This window comes from Apteryx mantelli, chromosome 1, assembly GCF_036417845.1.
Source record: "Apteryx mantelli isolate bAptMan1 chromosome 1, bAptMan1.hap1, whole genome shotgun sequence".
NCBI classification, from domain to species: domain Eukaryota; kingdom Metazoa; phylum Chordata; class Aves; order Apterygiformes; family Apterygidae; genus Apteryx; species Apteryx mantelli.
Genome location: NC_089978.1, coordinates 145,386,553 through 145,403,752, shown reverse-complemented (window position 1 = coordinate 145,403,752; position 17,200 = coordinate 145,386,553). Strand labels below are relative to the sequence as shown.

General features: G+C 37.3%; 1 protein-coding gene across 7 annotated transcripts in view; it reads right to left on the bottom strand.

Annotated features, from left to right (window-relative positions):
* The window catches only part of PACSIN2 (protein kinase C and casein kinase substrate in neurons 2), a 72,610-nt gene that overhangs the window by 3,270 nt on the left and 52,140 nt on the right, over positions 1–17,200 (bottom strand). For 5 of the 7 annotated variants that reach the window (XM_067305618.1, XM_067305603.1, XM_067305611.1 and 2 more), the window contains 8 exons: positions 14,004–14,160; positions 12,991–13,226; positions 12,140–12,295; positions 10,664–10,839; positions 7,653–7,773; positions 5,003–5,127; positions 4,241–4,357; positions 3,078–3,274 (listed from right to left, as the gene is read on the bottom strand). In XM_067305618.1, coding sequence (XP_067161719.1) covers positions 3,078–3,274; positions 4,241–4,357; positions 5,003–5,127; positions 7,653–7,773; positions 10,664–10,839; positions 12,140–12,295; positions 12,991–13,226; positions 14,004–14,160 — 1,285 coding nt within the window. Of the gene's footprint in view, positions 1–773; positions 2,346–3,077; positions 3,275–4,240; positions 4,358–5,002; positions 5,128–7,652; positions 7,774–10,663; positions 10,840–12,139; positions 12,296–12,990; positions 13,227–14,003; positions 14,161–17,200 lie in introns of those variants that run through there. The other 2 variants (XM_067305640.1, XM_067305647.1) reach the window with 2 other exon arrangements.

Here is a 17,200-nt window from a genome sequence, read left to right as displayed (position 1 = left end):
TGCTATTTCTGTGAAGAGTGTTTTAATAAAGAGCGAACAATGACTATCAAAGCCACAATGCTTCAACAATAAATACCAATGCAACTACACTTGTGTTAACAGCTGGGACTTGGAAGGTCTATGAAAATATTACGTGAGTGTCATCTGCACAATAGAAGTTACAACAAAACCCACTGACTTTTACAACTGTGATAAAGATAGCATATACAATAACGAGTTTTGTCCAACATCACATGGTCTGTATTTACTAAAGCTACTTATTCTCAAACATGGCATTAGGGTGAGCTAGACATATGGGACATGGTTATGTCCCATCCAGCTACACAAACATAAAACCTTCTATAAAAATATAGATGAACAGAGTTATTCTTCCTCTCTGGAAGCTTACATTACTTGTTTCCCAGGGGAAAAACAAAACAAAACACGCAGTTACATAAAGTATTACACTAATAAAGGAGGAGAGAATTTCACCTAACAAAGTACATTTGATGGACACTAGACAGAACATGTCATATGCTATGCCATGGGCCTAGCAATGATCACAAGAGCTTTATAAGCAAATACTTTGAATACCCAAGGAAATCCTGTCTGAGAATATCCATATACATTTATTTAAACAGATCTCCAAAATACATTAATCCTCTGCTGACAGCTGCTTAGGAGTCTAGGCATAATCAACATAAGAGTGAGCACATTTTCAATTGGCTCCTGCATGATTCAGTGTTTTTTTTTCCCCCCTTAGTCTTTTTTATGTTTGGTGTAAGCCCAGTCACACTAATACTTTTGCATAAAAACTAAAGTTTCTCACTGCAGCCATTTTATCATTCAGGTTCTGTTAGGGTATTCGCAGCCTAGCATATGATCCCCTTCCCCCATATAAGTTGATGCAATCATATAATTTAGTCTTATAATGCACTTCAATGCTCCTCCTTTAAGAATATTAAGCTGTTAAGTTAAGCCAACACACCTCTTGAAGTTCATACTTGCTGTACTTTATTTCAAAGACCTCATATTGAGAACCACATGGTTCAAATAGTTTAATGCAAGTCATGCGACCAGTAATAAAGTACAGAATGCCTAACTTTGAATTTAACCATTACATCTCAGTATACAAACATAGCATAGTTTTGTCACAGCCTCCATTACCGTAAACCCTTGGAATGTCACACCTGTAACCTGACAGGCACAAAGCATATATTTCAAGAGGATTATTTTATTGCTGTCCCCTGCTAAAAAAAAAAAAAGGAGCAACTACCAAAGTCTACTGAATGAAGGATAAATTTTAGCTCGTGTGCATTCCAGTGAAAACTTCAGATATTTTGTAATTACTGTCCTACTATCAGCGTACAATTTAACAAAGTTAATGAATGAACCAACTCATTCTTCTCCTCCTCTGGAAGCCTACAATACTTGTCTGCCAAGAGGGGAGGTGGGGGTGGGAGGGGAAAGACAGCTGTATAAAGAATTTCACTAATACAAAGCAGGGAAGTAATTAAAAGAGGGGGAAGCACCACCACTGACTGGAGTTTCAGTTATTGCTTAAAAGCTTAAGACCAGACTCCTTCTACAGATGGCATTTAGAATATCACCTGGAAATAAGTATCACTGACAGCCACCTTCCACCATAAGCACTATGGAATGCTTACAGTCACTCCTTAGCTATCATCATTAACTTGTTTACAATCCTAACTTTTAGCCATAACATCCGTCTAACACTCACTGTAGATGGTGTGATGAAGCAGCATACTACTTATGAGCCTCAGTTGAAGGGAGAGTGGAACTACAATTATCTCAAGCTTCCTCTCAACACTTGATTTGTGTTTGTTCCCTGACTTGGAGCAAGTGAGTATGGGAGAAGGGAATGAACCACAAGCAAAGGGGAGAAGAGACAATATGGATAAGATTGCCAGTCTCGTTCCCACAAACTGTTCTGCTTGGGCTTTTTTAAATTACTTATACAATCTTGCAAGTGACAGATGTTACTTCGGGAATTCCTGTTGAGTCAACTGTGAATGCACAGCTCTGGGCAAGACAGTATTCACAGTTGCCTGGAATTAGAGCCGGAAAGGCACGGACAGGGTGCAGCTTTCATCTTCTGTCACTAGAGGGGGCGGTCTGCGGGCTGCCCAGACGAGAGAACTTGAAGTCTCCTGCTCCGGGGCTGAGCGAGATGCCCAGGCGCTTGCTCAGCCACGACAGCTGGTAGAGCCAACCCAGACAAACTGGAGACAGCAGCAGCTCATCAGCATGTAGCCATCATACCGTTGTACCAAGCCTGTCTGGATGGAAATGTGCTACAGCAAGTGCTTCTCCTGTCAGCTGGCTCTATTCTCCCCTCTCAGCTCCTACAGCAATGAGGTAAAGTGCAAAGGAGCAGGTTTAAAGGCTCAAAGTAAAAAAATGCCTCAAAAAAGGAGATGTCTAGTCAGTGTACCCCAAATATAGCATAAGAAAAGAGAACCAGGTAAAGACAGAAGAGTTATTATGCTTAGATAAGGAAGGGACAGGGAGTAGGGAGCACATGGGAAGAGAGATAAAGAATTCTGTGTTGGTCCATGACTAAGTTTTCAATCTAAAAAGTTAACACTGCAGGGAATCGGAGGCCAAAAAAGAGATACTTCCAGTTTAGACAGAAAAAATTATCAATTGATTGGAAATTGTAAGATTAGTCAGCCTTTTACTTATTTTTACACTTTGTAGGACTGGTATTTCTAGACAGCTAAAAGCAGCAGCTGTTACTGTCACCAACTGAGAAAAGAAGGAAAGGAGACAGGATTATCAATTCTGCAGCTCCTCATTTTGCTTAATACAAGATGGTAAGAAAGGAAAAATACATCCCAGACAGATTAGCCATCAGCACTTCCAACCAGCAGATACCAAGAAGCACTACCATAAGGGGTGGGGGACAAGCCAAGATGGATCATGGGTTAGGTAGGCTCCTGTAAGTGGTGTTGCACATTCAGAGAGACAGTGACTTAAGAAAATAAAATGAATGCTGAAGAGAAAAAAAACTCCTTCACTTATCAAAAGTAAAAATGAAAGGAAATAAGTATTTTAAGTGAATGTTGTAAACTTACCAGCTTTAAAGCTGAGTTCATCTTGCTCTTGGCCCTCATAGTCATAGAGGGCACGTACTCTCACCTCCATTGCAGGAGATGTATCTTCATCAAATGGATTGGTATCTCCATTTGCATCAGTGGAAGAAAAGGGATTGTTGGACTCTTCATCAGACCAATCTGTAGGATAGCTTTGGTTTTTTTCATAGCTGCTAACACTAAAAACAAATTTAAAGTTATTCTTGTGTGCTCTTAAACTAGGAGACTATAAATACCACTAAGATATCAGTTCCCTTAGTTAAGCTTAAGCTCATCTGTTAGGCACAGTTTTGAAATTTTATTTCTGATGCTGGCCATATCTTATTCAAAATAAATCAGTCTTGCAATACAAAGTTAAAGAAAGAAGAAAAAAAAGCAAAAGAGCAAGGACAACTTCCCCACAAACTCCAAAACTTCTCTAACAAGAAACCTGTATAATCCATGAGTGAGCTCTCAGAATTTGACAGATTATTTACTCTAGAAAGGTAAAAGGACAGAGGTAGTAGATGAGAAGAATTATCTGTTTTAAGATGAGACATTTAAATTGCTGGGCAGAGCTTCCCTCCCACCTCTCTATGCACCTATATAATAGCTTTTTACTCCTTTTGTACATTATGATCCCCCAGTAAAGAAACCTCGTTCTAGAGCAACAACTGGTTCCTTTACAGAAGAAGTTCCCTGTCGAGCATGTGCATGCCATTCAAGACAACAGTATGACATCCCTAAGTGGGTATACTAAAGTAACAGGCAGCTGTGTGAGAAGGTCCTAAATCAAAAGGAAGCAATAATAAAAGCAGACTTATTCAGGGAGAACACAGAGCAGCAAAGCTCCAGCAGCTTTGCTCTAGAAAAAAATAGTCAGTTTTTACTTTTGATATAACTGGTAAAGGAAGGGGGGGGGGGAGAAAAGCAACAGCAATTCTGTTAGCAACTGCCAACAACCCCGGTAGTTTCAAACCAAAGAAGATAAGGCAACAGATATGGCATCTGTTAGAAAAGACAAGTTTGGTTACAGAGTTGCTTACATAACCTCTCAAAAGGACTTCATGCATTGACCAGCATAGTGTTACAGAAACCCAAAATTGAAAACCCTGGATAGAAAAAGCGCAAGTGTGAAAACAATTAAAAAACAACATTTCACCAACTTTTTGATTTTATTGTCCTCCTTTTCACTGACAGTACTCCCAGTATCTTCTTCATCTTCAAAGGGATTGTAACTTGATTGTACTGACTGCACTGTGTTACTCGGGACACTAAGACTGCTAATTTGGAAAAGAAAGAGCATTATGGTGACCCTATCTGTTTAGAGTCAAAACACTGTCATTAGTGTCCCACTAAGCAAGTTTCTTAGCAGACCCCTTTTCCAGCCAAAAAAATCCATTAAGTGTAGCATAAGATCCAAAAAAGTTCTGTAAATCTCACATGAGTATGATACCTTCCTCTAAAATTAAAATCTCCTAATGTTTTGTGGATCTTAATTTTCCCTACTGCCTGCAATAAAAGGTGGTGCTATTTTTTCCACACAATTTTATTTCTTTCTAAAGAAGCTGATGTTAATGATCTTGCATTAATGACATCCAGAATTCTCAAGTGACCAAACATTTTGAAAACTGAAATTTCAACATATAAGTGTCATTTCTAGATATGGGAAGATAGCAACAGATTAACTAACAGATTAACTAATCAACTTCTTATAAAATTTGGCTTCTTGTAATTCCCAGATGAAAGGAAAATGTAAAAATGGAGAATAATTCCCAAAATATTTTGTGAGCTGCAGAAACAAATCATTTCCAAAATGCTCAGATAAGCAAAATGTAGCTGGACAGTGACTTTTTGATCCCATATAGCTTAGTGCACTTGAAGATAAAAATCCTATCCTTTCAGTCTTTTCAGACATGAAAAAATACCTGCTATGTTTGTTAGGCTGTGAAACTTGATCTCCTGTCTGATTAATACCAGTCAGAGTCACTCCGTCAGAAGCCTTCTTCTTTTCTCTTCTACTGAGAGTACGATTCAGATCTGCAGACCACTCCTATAAATGAATGCAAAAGTGAATGAGAAGTTTAATTAAACAAGTGATCTTCATATTTTGTTTTCAGCTTGAGTTATGGAACATACATTTAAACATACAGCTATATAAATCATTATTAGAAAAATAAGTTATCCTAAACATTTCCCTTACAGTTATCATCTATTTCCTACTCTAGCAATACAAAGGAATACCTGTGCTATTGATGTAATCTGAAGGGTGCCTGTACTTCCCTGCTTAGTATTCCAAACACCTGGAAAAGACTTAATACCAGACATCTGGTAGACAACTGGAGAAATCAAAGGAATCGGCCAGTGCAGCTCTGCAATGAAAAGGCTTACTGTTTCAAATAATGCAAAACCAGCACATTTGGCTTTAAAAAGTAAACTTAGCATTTAGTTTAAAAAGGTATGGCAATCTACTTACTCCTCAGAAAGTGCTCCAAGAATGACCTATGAAGGTGCTCATTTGTTAAAGTCATTGCACATTACTTTTCCTGTCCCTGAAATTTGAGCCCCTAAGGTACTGCACTCTAGATTGAATAGACTGTTGTCCCTAAAAGCCATCCAGAAGAGATAAGGCATAAGTCAACACAACTGACAGGACTTCTGATGTCATTTGTGAAGTATCCATTCCCTGATGCTCTGAATTAGTCAGAAGTTGCAGCAGGCAGATGGACTGGCATGCTAATGAGAGCTAAACACAATTGATAGAGTCAAACTAAACTTCATATTGATAAAAAGCAGGAACCAACAGAGGACAAATTGGATGCAATCAAATATCCCAAGTCAAGATATATTTAATCTCAAAAGCTTTAATAGGGGGGAAGGGGGAAGGGGGAAGGGGGAAGGGGGAAGGGGGAAGGGGGAAGGGGGAAGGGGGAAGGGGGAAGGGGGAAGGGGGAAGGGGGAAGGGGGAAGGGGGAAGGGGGAAGGGGGAAGGGGGAAGGGGGAAGGGGGAAGGGGGAAGGGGGAAGGGGGAAGGGGGAAGGGGGAAGGGGGAAGGGGGAAGGGGGAAGGGGGAAGGGGGAAGGGGGAAGGGGGAAGGGGGAAGGGGGAAGGGGGAAGGGGGAAGGGGGAAGGGGGAAGGGGGAAGGGGGAAGGGGGAAGGGGGAAGGGGGAAGGGGGAAGGGGGAAGGGGGAAGGGGGAAGGGGGAAGGGGGAAGGGGGAAGGGGGAAGGGGGAAGGGGGAAGGGGGAAGGATACCACACACCAAGAGATGCTTTGCTATACAAAAACAAAAGGAAATATTTGAGACAGAGATTTTGCAAGCTGGTATTACAACTGTTTTATACATGTAGCATGGTCAGTCTTAAGTGATTTCTGCTCAACTTTCAGAGCTACCCCATTATTTTAACTTTGTACAAATACATATTGGATTTCTGAGTTACCATAATTTAAAGACCACTGACCTAAGCATATTTGCAGTTTATAATGCAATTTCACATTCATTTGATCATGACATTTTTACTTACGTCAACCTTGTAGCATGTAAAGGAAAGAGATACTTGATTAGAAAAATAGTAATGACAAAACTTCATTTGTATTCTAATGCTTATGGAAAAGGACGACATTTCCCACACAGAAGTAACTGTGGTTCAGTACGTCAGGCAGCACTATTTTTATCCTATGATTTTATTTTATCTTTTCCAATTCTTCAAATCTAACTACTTAGGTCAAAATACAAGTTCCTCACCCTTAAGAAGGTGATATTTTCCATTATGTTAATAAGGGAGTACTGAAGACTCCATAAATGATGTTTTTATTCCATTAATTTAATGCCCAGAACTTATTTCAACTAAACCCATTATTCTGGTGAGACAAACTCATCCCAATTCCAGCCATGCAATATTCTACTAGTATTAGCAGCACTGATACACTGCGGTACTTGTTTTCTGCAGGCTACTGCAGTTAAAAACACCACTCCTCAAACAAACAAACAAAAAAAACCACAGCACACAACCTGCTCTTTGTTTTGAATACAGAAAATAGTCTTCAGAAACAAAATTACCCACTGGTTAAAGGTAGAACTTGCAACTTCCTTATATAGTCATACTGAAAAAAAAAATAGTTGGGACTTTTAAATATCAATTTTTTAGGACTGAAGTATTCAGTTAAACCTTTTCAGTCTTTTCTATACTAGAATTTGAATCTCCTTGCTGACACCAGGTATTTAAAGTCTGACATCAAAGGACAGAAGAAAAATATGCAGGGTATCATATATAGGGGTCAGAAGTGTATCAACTAAAGCATGTCTTACTAATGACTTCAGCAATGACTTTAATATTCACTAGAAAGCATTTTGTTTTAATAGGCGCTTTATACCATCTCCTCCAAAAACCTGGGGGGGGGGGGGGGGAGCCTAATAGAAATCAACAGAAGATAACTATTATGGCTTGTAAAAACAAACAAAAAATACACTGCTAAAAAAGTTTGAATCTGAGAGTTACACCAGGAAGGAATATGACAAAAAGCAGAGAGGAAGCAAACAAGGAAAACAGGCCCGGGATTTATGTACTACATCCTCACCTCAAACTGAGGCCAATTCATTGACATCCCGGGACCTTGATTAGCTCTAAACCACCGCAAATCTTCAACAGCGTCTGCTGTTTTGATGTTCTGTTCCAGTTCACGGTAGATATTTTTGTAACTACAAAGAAAATTTGTCTTCCAATTTAGTATACCAATAAGAAACATGGTAAATCCACTAGTGAGATTAAAATACTGAATATTTACAACACTGAAAATTTACAACAGCATTGAAAAAAACAACTTGCAGCAACACAGACCTTATAAATTTCTGTACAAGAGACCTGTTAACTCCCTGTAGAAAAGGGAGAGTAGACCAACAATTCTTTTAAATTCTAGAAACTTCAAGACTGGCATTCAGAAATTTAAATTCAGTCATATGTAAATCCTACATATAATGACAGCTTATTAAGTTACTTTACATAAGAATCAGAATTCTAAAAGCTCCTATATTTCAGCTTTAACAACTTCCAGCAAGCTTGTCTATGTGACAGTAGGGGCTGTTTTCATTAAAAATTTACAGAATTCTGTAAAAACTCATGTCTTAACCTAATGAATACTATATGATGAATTATAAGTATTCATTCATGAAAATATACAACTCAAATCTGAAGTACAGTTAAATAGGTTAAGAATTTCCTTCTTCAACAGATATAATACCTGCTAACTGCTTTTACTGTTTTAGGTATTCTATAATGTTACTGACTATACTACTTGTAGAAAATATCAAATAATATTAAAAAAAATCTTACTGCTTTTAATTATCTTTTAGCCTAATTGTTGTTCTTTGAAGTTGAATTCTGTCAAATATGGATAAAGCATTTTATGGAATAGAAGCCATGCTGCAGATATCACTTTGATCTCCTCATCCTAGACCATGCACATGATATTTTCCCCTCTACAGACTGTGACTACAAACACAACTGTTCGATACCAAAAGGACCAGTACAGTAACTGGGAACCCAGAGTTCCCAGAGGTCTTAACACAACAGCCATTAGGCCTGAAAACACAGAACTGCTACTCTACCTTCTACCTAGGGAAGGCTGCAAAATCCTTCTAGAAAAAATTATACAAAATTTGGAATCAGAACTCACTAGTGCTACACCGTGAAGAAGTCGCACTGTTTCTCAAAATATACCTTCAAATTTATCAGTTTTTATATATTATTCAACCGTTTTCACATACACACAGTTTTGTTTTTTTCCACACTGGTGAACATATTTAAGCAACAGAAGGGCACACACTTTGAAAAAAGGAATAAATTGATTTAAACAACTCACTAGCTATCGGTTAACTCAAATCAACAATGAACTGGAGGAGCTCTACATCCCCAGAAAATAGGGATGGGCTATTATTTGGACTATCCTCTTCAACATTATTAGTCTCATTTAAGCAAGCTTAAAAAAAAAATCAGATTCTCTTTTGAGAAATTGTTCTACACTTTTTACCTCTATATATTTAAAAAAAGGAAGAAAACAGATCAACAGTTACAGTCATTTTATCCCTAATTTTACCCTAATAGTTCTTTTTCTTGTTTGCATTTTATTAGTATACCATAAAACCATTCCTAAACCATCTAAGTATCTTAAAAGAAAATCACTATGTCTCCACTCAGTCATATTTTATAGCTTTTCCCCACCCTGCCTTTTGAAATTAACTATTTCTCATTTATTTCTGTTCTGTAGCTTCTTTCAGGCTGATTGAAATGAATTCATACGGGCAGCGATGCTAACCATCTATCTACTCAGAGAGGAAAAAGGACCTGTTTTCTATGGTAGTTCCATGAGAACTTTGAAGCAACGTAAAACAATAATGCTGCTAAAACAAGTGGTCTTGCCAACACCTATTGCCTGCTACATATTTGTTCTTGCCCCTAAGCCACCCCCTTTGCTTGTGCCAGCACTAGTTTTTATGTGATTGCATAGCAAGTCAACCCGGGAAACTGATCTGGGTTAAAAACAAACTAGATTTTCCTGCCCTTGGTTACCTTGATCAGCTCCTTTATTTCTGCTGGATGGGCTACCATAAAAATACTGTCACCAGCACAAGAGGGAGCAGAAGTGAGCAGCCAGGAGCACACTTTTTTTTTTTTTCCCTCCTTTCAATTGCTGTGCTGGCTAAAGTGCACATGAAATCCTGCTGTTAGAAGCAAGATGTAAAATCACAGAGAGCTTCACAGCATTTGCTGCAAGCGTTACAGTGTCTTACTTCAAATATAAAAGTAAACAAAATCATTACAACCACTGACTTGTTGACATACAGAAGTAGCTTATTGTCAAAAGGCTTGTAGTAGATGATGTGCTACACACGGTATGACAAAGTGATAAGCTTAATGAGCTCTGGTCTGAGTTCCTTAGCAAAGGGAGAAGTTTTGATCTCTTGGAATGCGGCGTGGAGAGTCCAAGCAGAAAGACCAAAGTACAAGATACGCTTTATACATATTATGGCATAAAAAACAGACTTTAGAATTAAGAGGAACAAGAGTCCCTCTTAAGAGTCATTGATGGTAGACCAATGGATCTTTAACAGTTACTCCCACTAAAATAATTCCTGTACTACTTTAGACTCAGCTCTAAGACTCAGCTCTAACATTTTATCACAGATGTGTTTAAGCTACAAAGTTCATGCTATCTTTCACTAATAAACTCTAGGGTGGTCTCTGATAAACATGCAATACAATCCACCAAAACCCCTTTCCCAACCTTTGGTACAGAATTTTCTTTCCGAACTCCGAGTCCTCTCTAATTTGCAAGCAGTTGATTATAAAAATATAGCAAGAATGAGGGTTTCTTAGTTCATTTAGCACTGAAATGTTACATAAAACTATTAGGTGTTAGGGATAGATGCTAATCTGATCCTAGAAAAAAGAAAAGGAATAAGCTTTTTCATTTAAGCTTTAAAGAAATTTAAGTAACACATTAGAAAAACAGACTAAACTGATCTACTTGCAGTATGGATTATTTTTGCTGAAAGTATTAAGCATTAATCTTGAAGTCTTACATAGCTTTACCTTGCAACATTAGACAAGTCAAGGTGTTTCTGAACTTCCAGTAATACTTCTCGAAAGAAACGTAAACGTTTTTCCTCAAACTGCTGACACTGTTCAAATACCTGTTCCATGTTTTCCATATATTGAGGAGTAGCACTATCTAATTCTTTCAGTGATTTTTCATATTTTTCTTTTGTCTGTGTGGAGGGGGAGAAAAAAAGTTAGTAATTTATCTTATTACTAGCCTACATAATGGATTGAACAATATAGTAAGGGTCAAGGCCCAGACCAGGAGCTCCCAAACTCTGTTCTCTTTGTATGATCACAGCACCCATGCTGGATCATGATGAGAGTTATCTAACAAAATAGCAGGAAAGTTACAGTAAAGTTCTAAGCCATTTCTCTGGCTTTTTAAAAGAAAGCATGACAAATGTTAATGTAATATTACAGATAAAAAAAACAACAAAGGAGCCACAGAATAAATCATAGCAGGCAGTCTTTCAAGTTACATGTCTCTGATTTAAAGTTCTCCAAACAATTTCAGAGTGCTGGCTTTTTCCCCTTCAGCAATTTACATAGTCCACTACGAGTTAAGAACAGGGGGAAAAAAGGCATATGTCCCTGCGAAAATAAATCACATGCCCTGTGAACTCAGTTAACACACAGAACCTGAGGTTCTAGATATTTACAGAAATAGTCCACAGACATGAATTGAAAGATCCCACTCAATGTAACATCAGCCTTCCAGATCTCACACACACAAAAAAAACCCAAAAAACAAAAACCAAAAAAACCCCCCACAACACTCAAAACCATAAAACACCCAAATACAGAACAGCATCTCAAAGGAAAGATTCCTTTGAAAAGGAATTTTTTTCCCCCACACAAGAAAGATCTCTTGGTAGCAGCTAGCTAAAGTAGTAAATCAAACTGGGCAATAGAATAGAATTTCCACAAATGCATTTACTTTTATTTAAATTGATTATATCAGCTTTCTTTCTTTAAAACAAAGAAACAAAAAACCCCCCACAAACCCCCATGCCACAACCACACATTCTGCAGGTCAAGAATGATTACAAGCTTAGATGTTGTCAGCAAGCTGACAATACAGCCTCTCAAACGAAATAACTCAAACTTCATTACCTTCAATGAGTAATGAACTCTGTCCTGGAAGCTACCTATCTTATTCTGCTTCCTTGCCTGCTGAAAGCACTTATGTGAAGTAGGGGTAATATATTATCTGTTCCTCACACAAGAACAACTTTGCAACAACGCATGCTTTGGAGAAAACTCTACATTCTGGCATAGGACCATAACCGAAAATGAACCGCACAGCAGCCCACCACACATTCCACAAAACAAAAAAAATCCCCCCCATCCCCTCCCCAAAAAACAAATAAACCAAGACACATCACAACACACAAAACTCCCTTAAAATATGCACAAGCTATATTTTAAAACAACCACACATGAACAGTATGTCAGCATGCCGTATACCTTTAGTACATCTTGTTTGCCTCTTTCCACTTTGTCTTGTAATTTCTTAAGTTGTTCAGGATTCAGTGCTGGATCTGCTTTGCTATTTGTTTCTCTGGATATAGCCAGTTTCTCCTCTTTGCAGGCTGCATGGTATGCTTTCTTTGCAGCTTCCACCTACAAAGAAAATTTGAATCTTTGCATCTGGTACAGTTTATAAAACAACCATCAACTGAATTTCTTAGCCTTATGACAACATTGCAGTGAAGGAAATGTCAGGTTTTGTTTCAGGATTTTTTTTTTCTTTTTTTGGAAAACATATAGTTAAGGCCAAGTAATGAACGATACACAAAGATCAATGTGAGGAAATTAATGAAGCACTTGTGAATCTCAACATTCTCTCACCATACAAGAAACTTGACTCACACAGTTTAGACAAATGTAAGAACAGACTCAAGGAAAGGTCTAGAGAAAGTCCCAAATAAAACATTTTGTCATGCCCATGTTTCCCTGCTCCCCTTCTTCTGCAAACCTGTTTTAAGAACAACACTACATGACAAAGGAGAAGAACCCACAGACACTTTTTCCCTGCTTATTTTTTAAACATAACTTTCCAATGCAGGAAATCAGATACTGTTAAAATGATAGAAGAGTAGCTTAAATGCCACTTTTTTCCCCAGATTTTCACTGAAGTCACCAAGATCAGAATAGACCAAGAGAAAGTATTTATTTTTAGAAGAGGACAGAAAGCAAGAGATCTTTTTGAGAAAGGAGGATCCAGCAGAGAGAATAGGGAGTTTACTCCCCTAAAGGAATTTGAGACATTAGTATATTGTAACACAGGATATCTAATACATAATCTACTGCTGTACCTCTTTCAGCTTTTTTGCCCAGGGTTTCTGAGCTTTCCTAAATCCATCTTCTGCTTCTTTGGTTTCCTTAAATCCTCCCATCATTTGCTTATGAAAGGCTTCCTTCTGCCAGTTCTTGATTTTTTCAAAGTCTTCATTCATCAGTGAACCTTTTACTTCTAGATGTAGTTCACTCACTTTTTCAGCTTCTGACATAAAAGCACACCAAGCCCTTTCTACTGTTCCATACTGTGGGCCTAAACACAACAGAAAGTGTCATTCTCAGTAACCATCACCCACATGGAACTTTTATTCCCAAGAAACTACCTGAAGCTATCGACTTGTATTTACTTTTAAACAGTAATTCTTAGATATTGATACAGATCTAGAACAGGAAACAGTTTCTTCTTACACAAATTTAGAGTTTCACAGATTTTTAGACCAGAAGAGGCAATATTCACTTAGTCTGGCCTCCTCCTTCCTGTACTATGATTCTTCCAGCTATACCCATAGCTCTTCTTTGAACTACCTTCAACCTCTCAACATCCTTTTTGAAGCATGGATAACAGGAAATGACAAACTATTACGGAATGTATTAAACTGGGATTAGATTAGCCTTCCATTAAAATGATACCTACTTGCTTTATTACTGGTCTTTCACCAGACACCGCTGACCACTATTATCCAGATGTATTTTTCAAACTGTGCACTCTATACCATTATTCACCTAGAAACAGCTAGTTCTCTAGAATTTAATCTTTCTGGCTACCTCAACACTGAAGGTAAGATACATCTATTTGGTAGCTTGCTTGTTTCTTACCGAAAGGAGCAGCCGCCTTTTATTTAAAAAAAAAATTATGAAAAACTCAATCTTGGAAACACTACTTTGTCACACTACTGAGCCTTTGTAAGAACTCCATTATAGGCTAAAAAGTACAGAATTTCTACTTTGCACTTATCAAAACAAAGATATTTAGAAAATATTTTTTCATTAAAAAAACTTTAAAAGTTAAAAATTAAAAGAATGTATTTACCTTTTTCCACAAGTTGTTTCCATCTTTTTGCCCATTCTGTAAGCTGCTGAGCATAGACCTTCTCTATTCGTGCCCGTTCATGAATACAGTTCATGAGATCACTGCAAAGTCTGTGACCATCATCAATTCGTTTTACTGTCCGCTTGTAATTTCCAACCTATGGAGGAGACACACTTAGCAATTCCTACTTGAACACTCTGAACTAAAAGCAAGATAAATCTCTAATTAACACAAGTATTGAGGAGCAAGATAACCACAACAGAAATTCATCAGTTGTAACATATAGTATTTTAAATCTCAAAATATGGCTGCTTTACCTAAGATACTGAGAGTAGGTTGAAACATGATCTGCATGGAAGATGTTGAAAGCCCCTTGCAACAAAGACCATAAGTTTTCCTGCAGAAAAAGCTACTTATTTTAAAAGCCAAAGCTAGCCAGAGGACAGAGAGTTTAGTCAGTAAAGCAGCAAAAACACTACAAAAGCTGTATTTTATTAGTCCTGCAATGCCATTACGAGTTCTGCACTATTATTGCTTGGCCATGTTTTAGATCATCCAAATCTGTAACACAAATGCAAATTCCTCTTCCATACTTATGGTAAAGTACCTAATACCTTAACTTTATGTTAAATATTTAATTACACTTTCTTCCAGGATTAAGAAAACTGCACAGACATACAAAGGAGTATTGTGAAATCTACCTCAAATCTAACAATAGAGTTTTTGTTTTTTAAGAATGCAGTATGGAAACACACAGCCACTGTACATAGAGCAAAGACTGGATGTGCCCTACCATTAAATCTATGCTTCATTGCTGACAAACTAGATAGCAACTCGTTCAAAAGTATAATGTGGAATTTAATGTGGAAAGATACTGACAGCAATAACAAGGAGGTCCCATACCTGCCATTAATATGCAAGTAAACTCTGTAGGGAAAAAACCTCCATAGGCATTAGATGTAGATGCTACAGAGGGATGAGGATACAGAGAAACATGCATGCTATGCAATGAACACCCATTCATTTTTTGTCTACAACAGTATGGAACCACTAATCTATGTGATGGAAAGTTAAAGTAAATAAATAAATAAATAAAAAGGTTGATTCTGCTCTCAGAGTAACATTTCCAGCCATTTCAAGGTCAGTCAGGCTGGCTTTTGTAAACATTAAACAAAGCATAAGACCTCAGTTAACAGAATTTGCACAGCCTATTAAATATCAAAGTCAATGTCTTATCTGCCCTAGCTACCTGACTGAAAAATAAAGATTAGCAGTAAGGGAGTATGCGAACCATTCAAATGCTTAAGGCCTGTTTCTCATTTTTACATTTGAATCAGATCCGATTCAGATCTGAAATACAGGAAACTATTCAACTTTTAGGGTCACGTTTATTCAGAATTTTGTCAGCAGGCTTACATACAAACCATCTGCTTCAGAATAGCTCCTCAAAGTACAAAGGGACACAGTCTTAAAAAGAAAAATAAATTAAAAGTGTGTTACATGGTAGAAAAATAAGTGGCACTTTTTATCATTGACTAGGCAGATAAATACAGGCATGATAAGCTGTAAAAATCCTTGTAAGACTCCTTGTCAAAGCTGCAAGAAATCAAAACCATCAGTGACAGGACAGTAACACCAGTTCTTTTAGACAATGTCCTCAAAACACTCATTTGGGTTAGTTTTTTATTTTAGGCTATATCGATTTCAATAAGTCAAAGAAAGTTTGGTAACCTCTAACACACACATGAGTTAGCAGCGATTTGTCTTCATCTTGACCAAAAAATTTTTTTAAACATTAAATCACAATATAATTGAAGATGACAAGCTACCAGCATCATAAAGCAGCTGGCACTATACAATCAATGTATCCATGCCAAAACACCTTTCACCTATTAACAAGGTGCACAAAAAATAGAACTCATTTTCAAGAGAAACAGAAAGAGAAGTAATTTCTAACAGCATACACTAACAACTATCCTATTCATATGTATTAAAAGCATTAGCAAAACTAAGCAGTTCAAAGAAAACTTCCTAAAGTATTTGTAATGGAAGGGCAAGTCATTTATTCGCTCAAAATTATTCCAGTTCTAGTTCCACAACCAAGTACACTGTTAAAACTGGTTATGCTAACTTTGTGCAACTACTGAAAGCTTTAGATTAGCATCCATTTGTGTCTCTAGTTAAAGGCCCAGGGATTTAGGTCCCTAGCAGGGGCATTTCCTTTCATAAATTTGCACTACTAAATTAGCATTTTAAATGCTAATCCTGAATAGGAGCTGGCTGCTTCATGGTATTTTTACTATTTTCATTTTGAGTTGTTTGAGCAAGTTCTCACCATGTGGTAATAGCCAACAGTTGCCAAGCCTCAGGCAGGTATTCAGAGAACAGAATTAAGCTGACTTAGTACGGTCCACTCAGCTCGCTATTTCATCAGCCTTCTGGGGCATAAGGCCACTTTTAAAGAACTGCATGTAAAGCAGAGATGATTCACCCACCTCATTCCAGACCATCTCCTGCTCCAGAGGAAACTAAAGGAACTAGCATCATAGTTGAGAACAAATATAAGGAAGAACCAGGCTAGAATACTAGAAAAATAACAACTTTCTTCCTTATATTTACTTTATTTGGAATACAATCAGGCTAAAACACTAGAAAATAACAACCTTATATTCCAAAGAAAGTCCTCTATACTAACAGTTTCAAACAAACAAACAAAAAAAACCCCTAACAAACAAACCAAACACCCACAACACACACATCCCCCCCAAAACCCTAGACTTGCTTTAAACTACTGCTTCATAAATCATGTTACATATCACATTACATATGACATTCAAATTTCATGCCCTATGATGACTGCTAGAATTTTGGAAATTCAGCATTTTTCTGTAATTGGCTTCATGACACACAGAACCTGAGTTATATACTTGGCATTTAACACATTTAAAAAGCATAATGGTTTATTAATTAATATCTAAAAAATATGAAGCAATCTCCCTAGTTTACTATCTTTTTTTGTGAAATGGTTGCTGTAATATATTTACAAAACTTGTTTCTCAGATGTGGCAGGTTTTTTATTCAGTAAATAAGTTTTCATCCTAAAGAAACCAAATTCCTCAAGCAGGCATTTATAAACAGTTATTTAGAATAGTTTCATACTAAAATTAAATGGTTCACATCAAGTTTAAGTAGTTGTT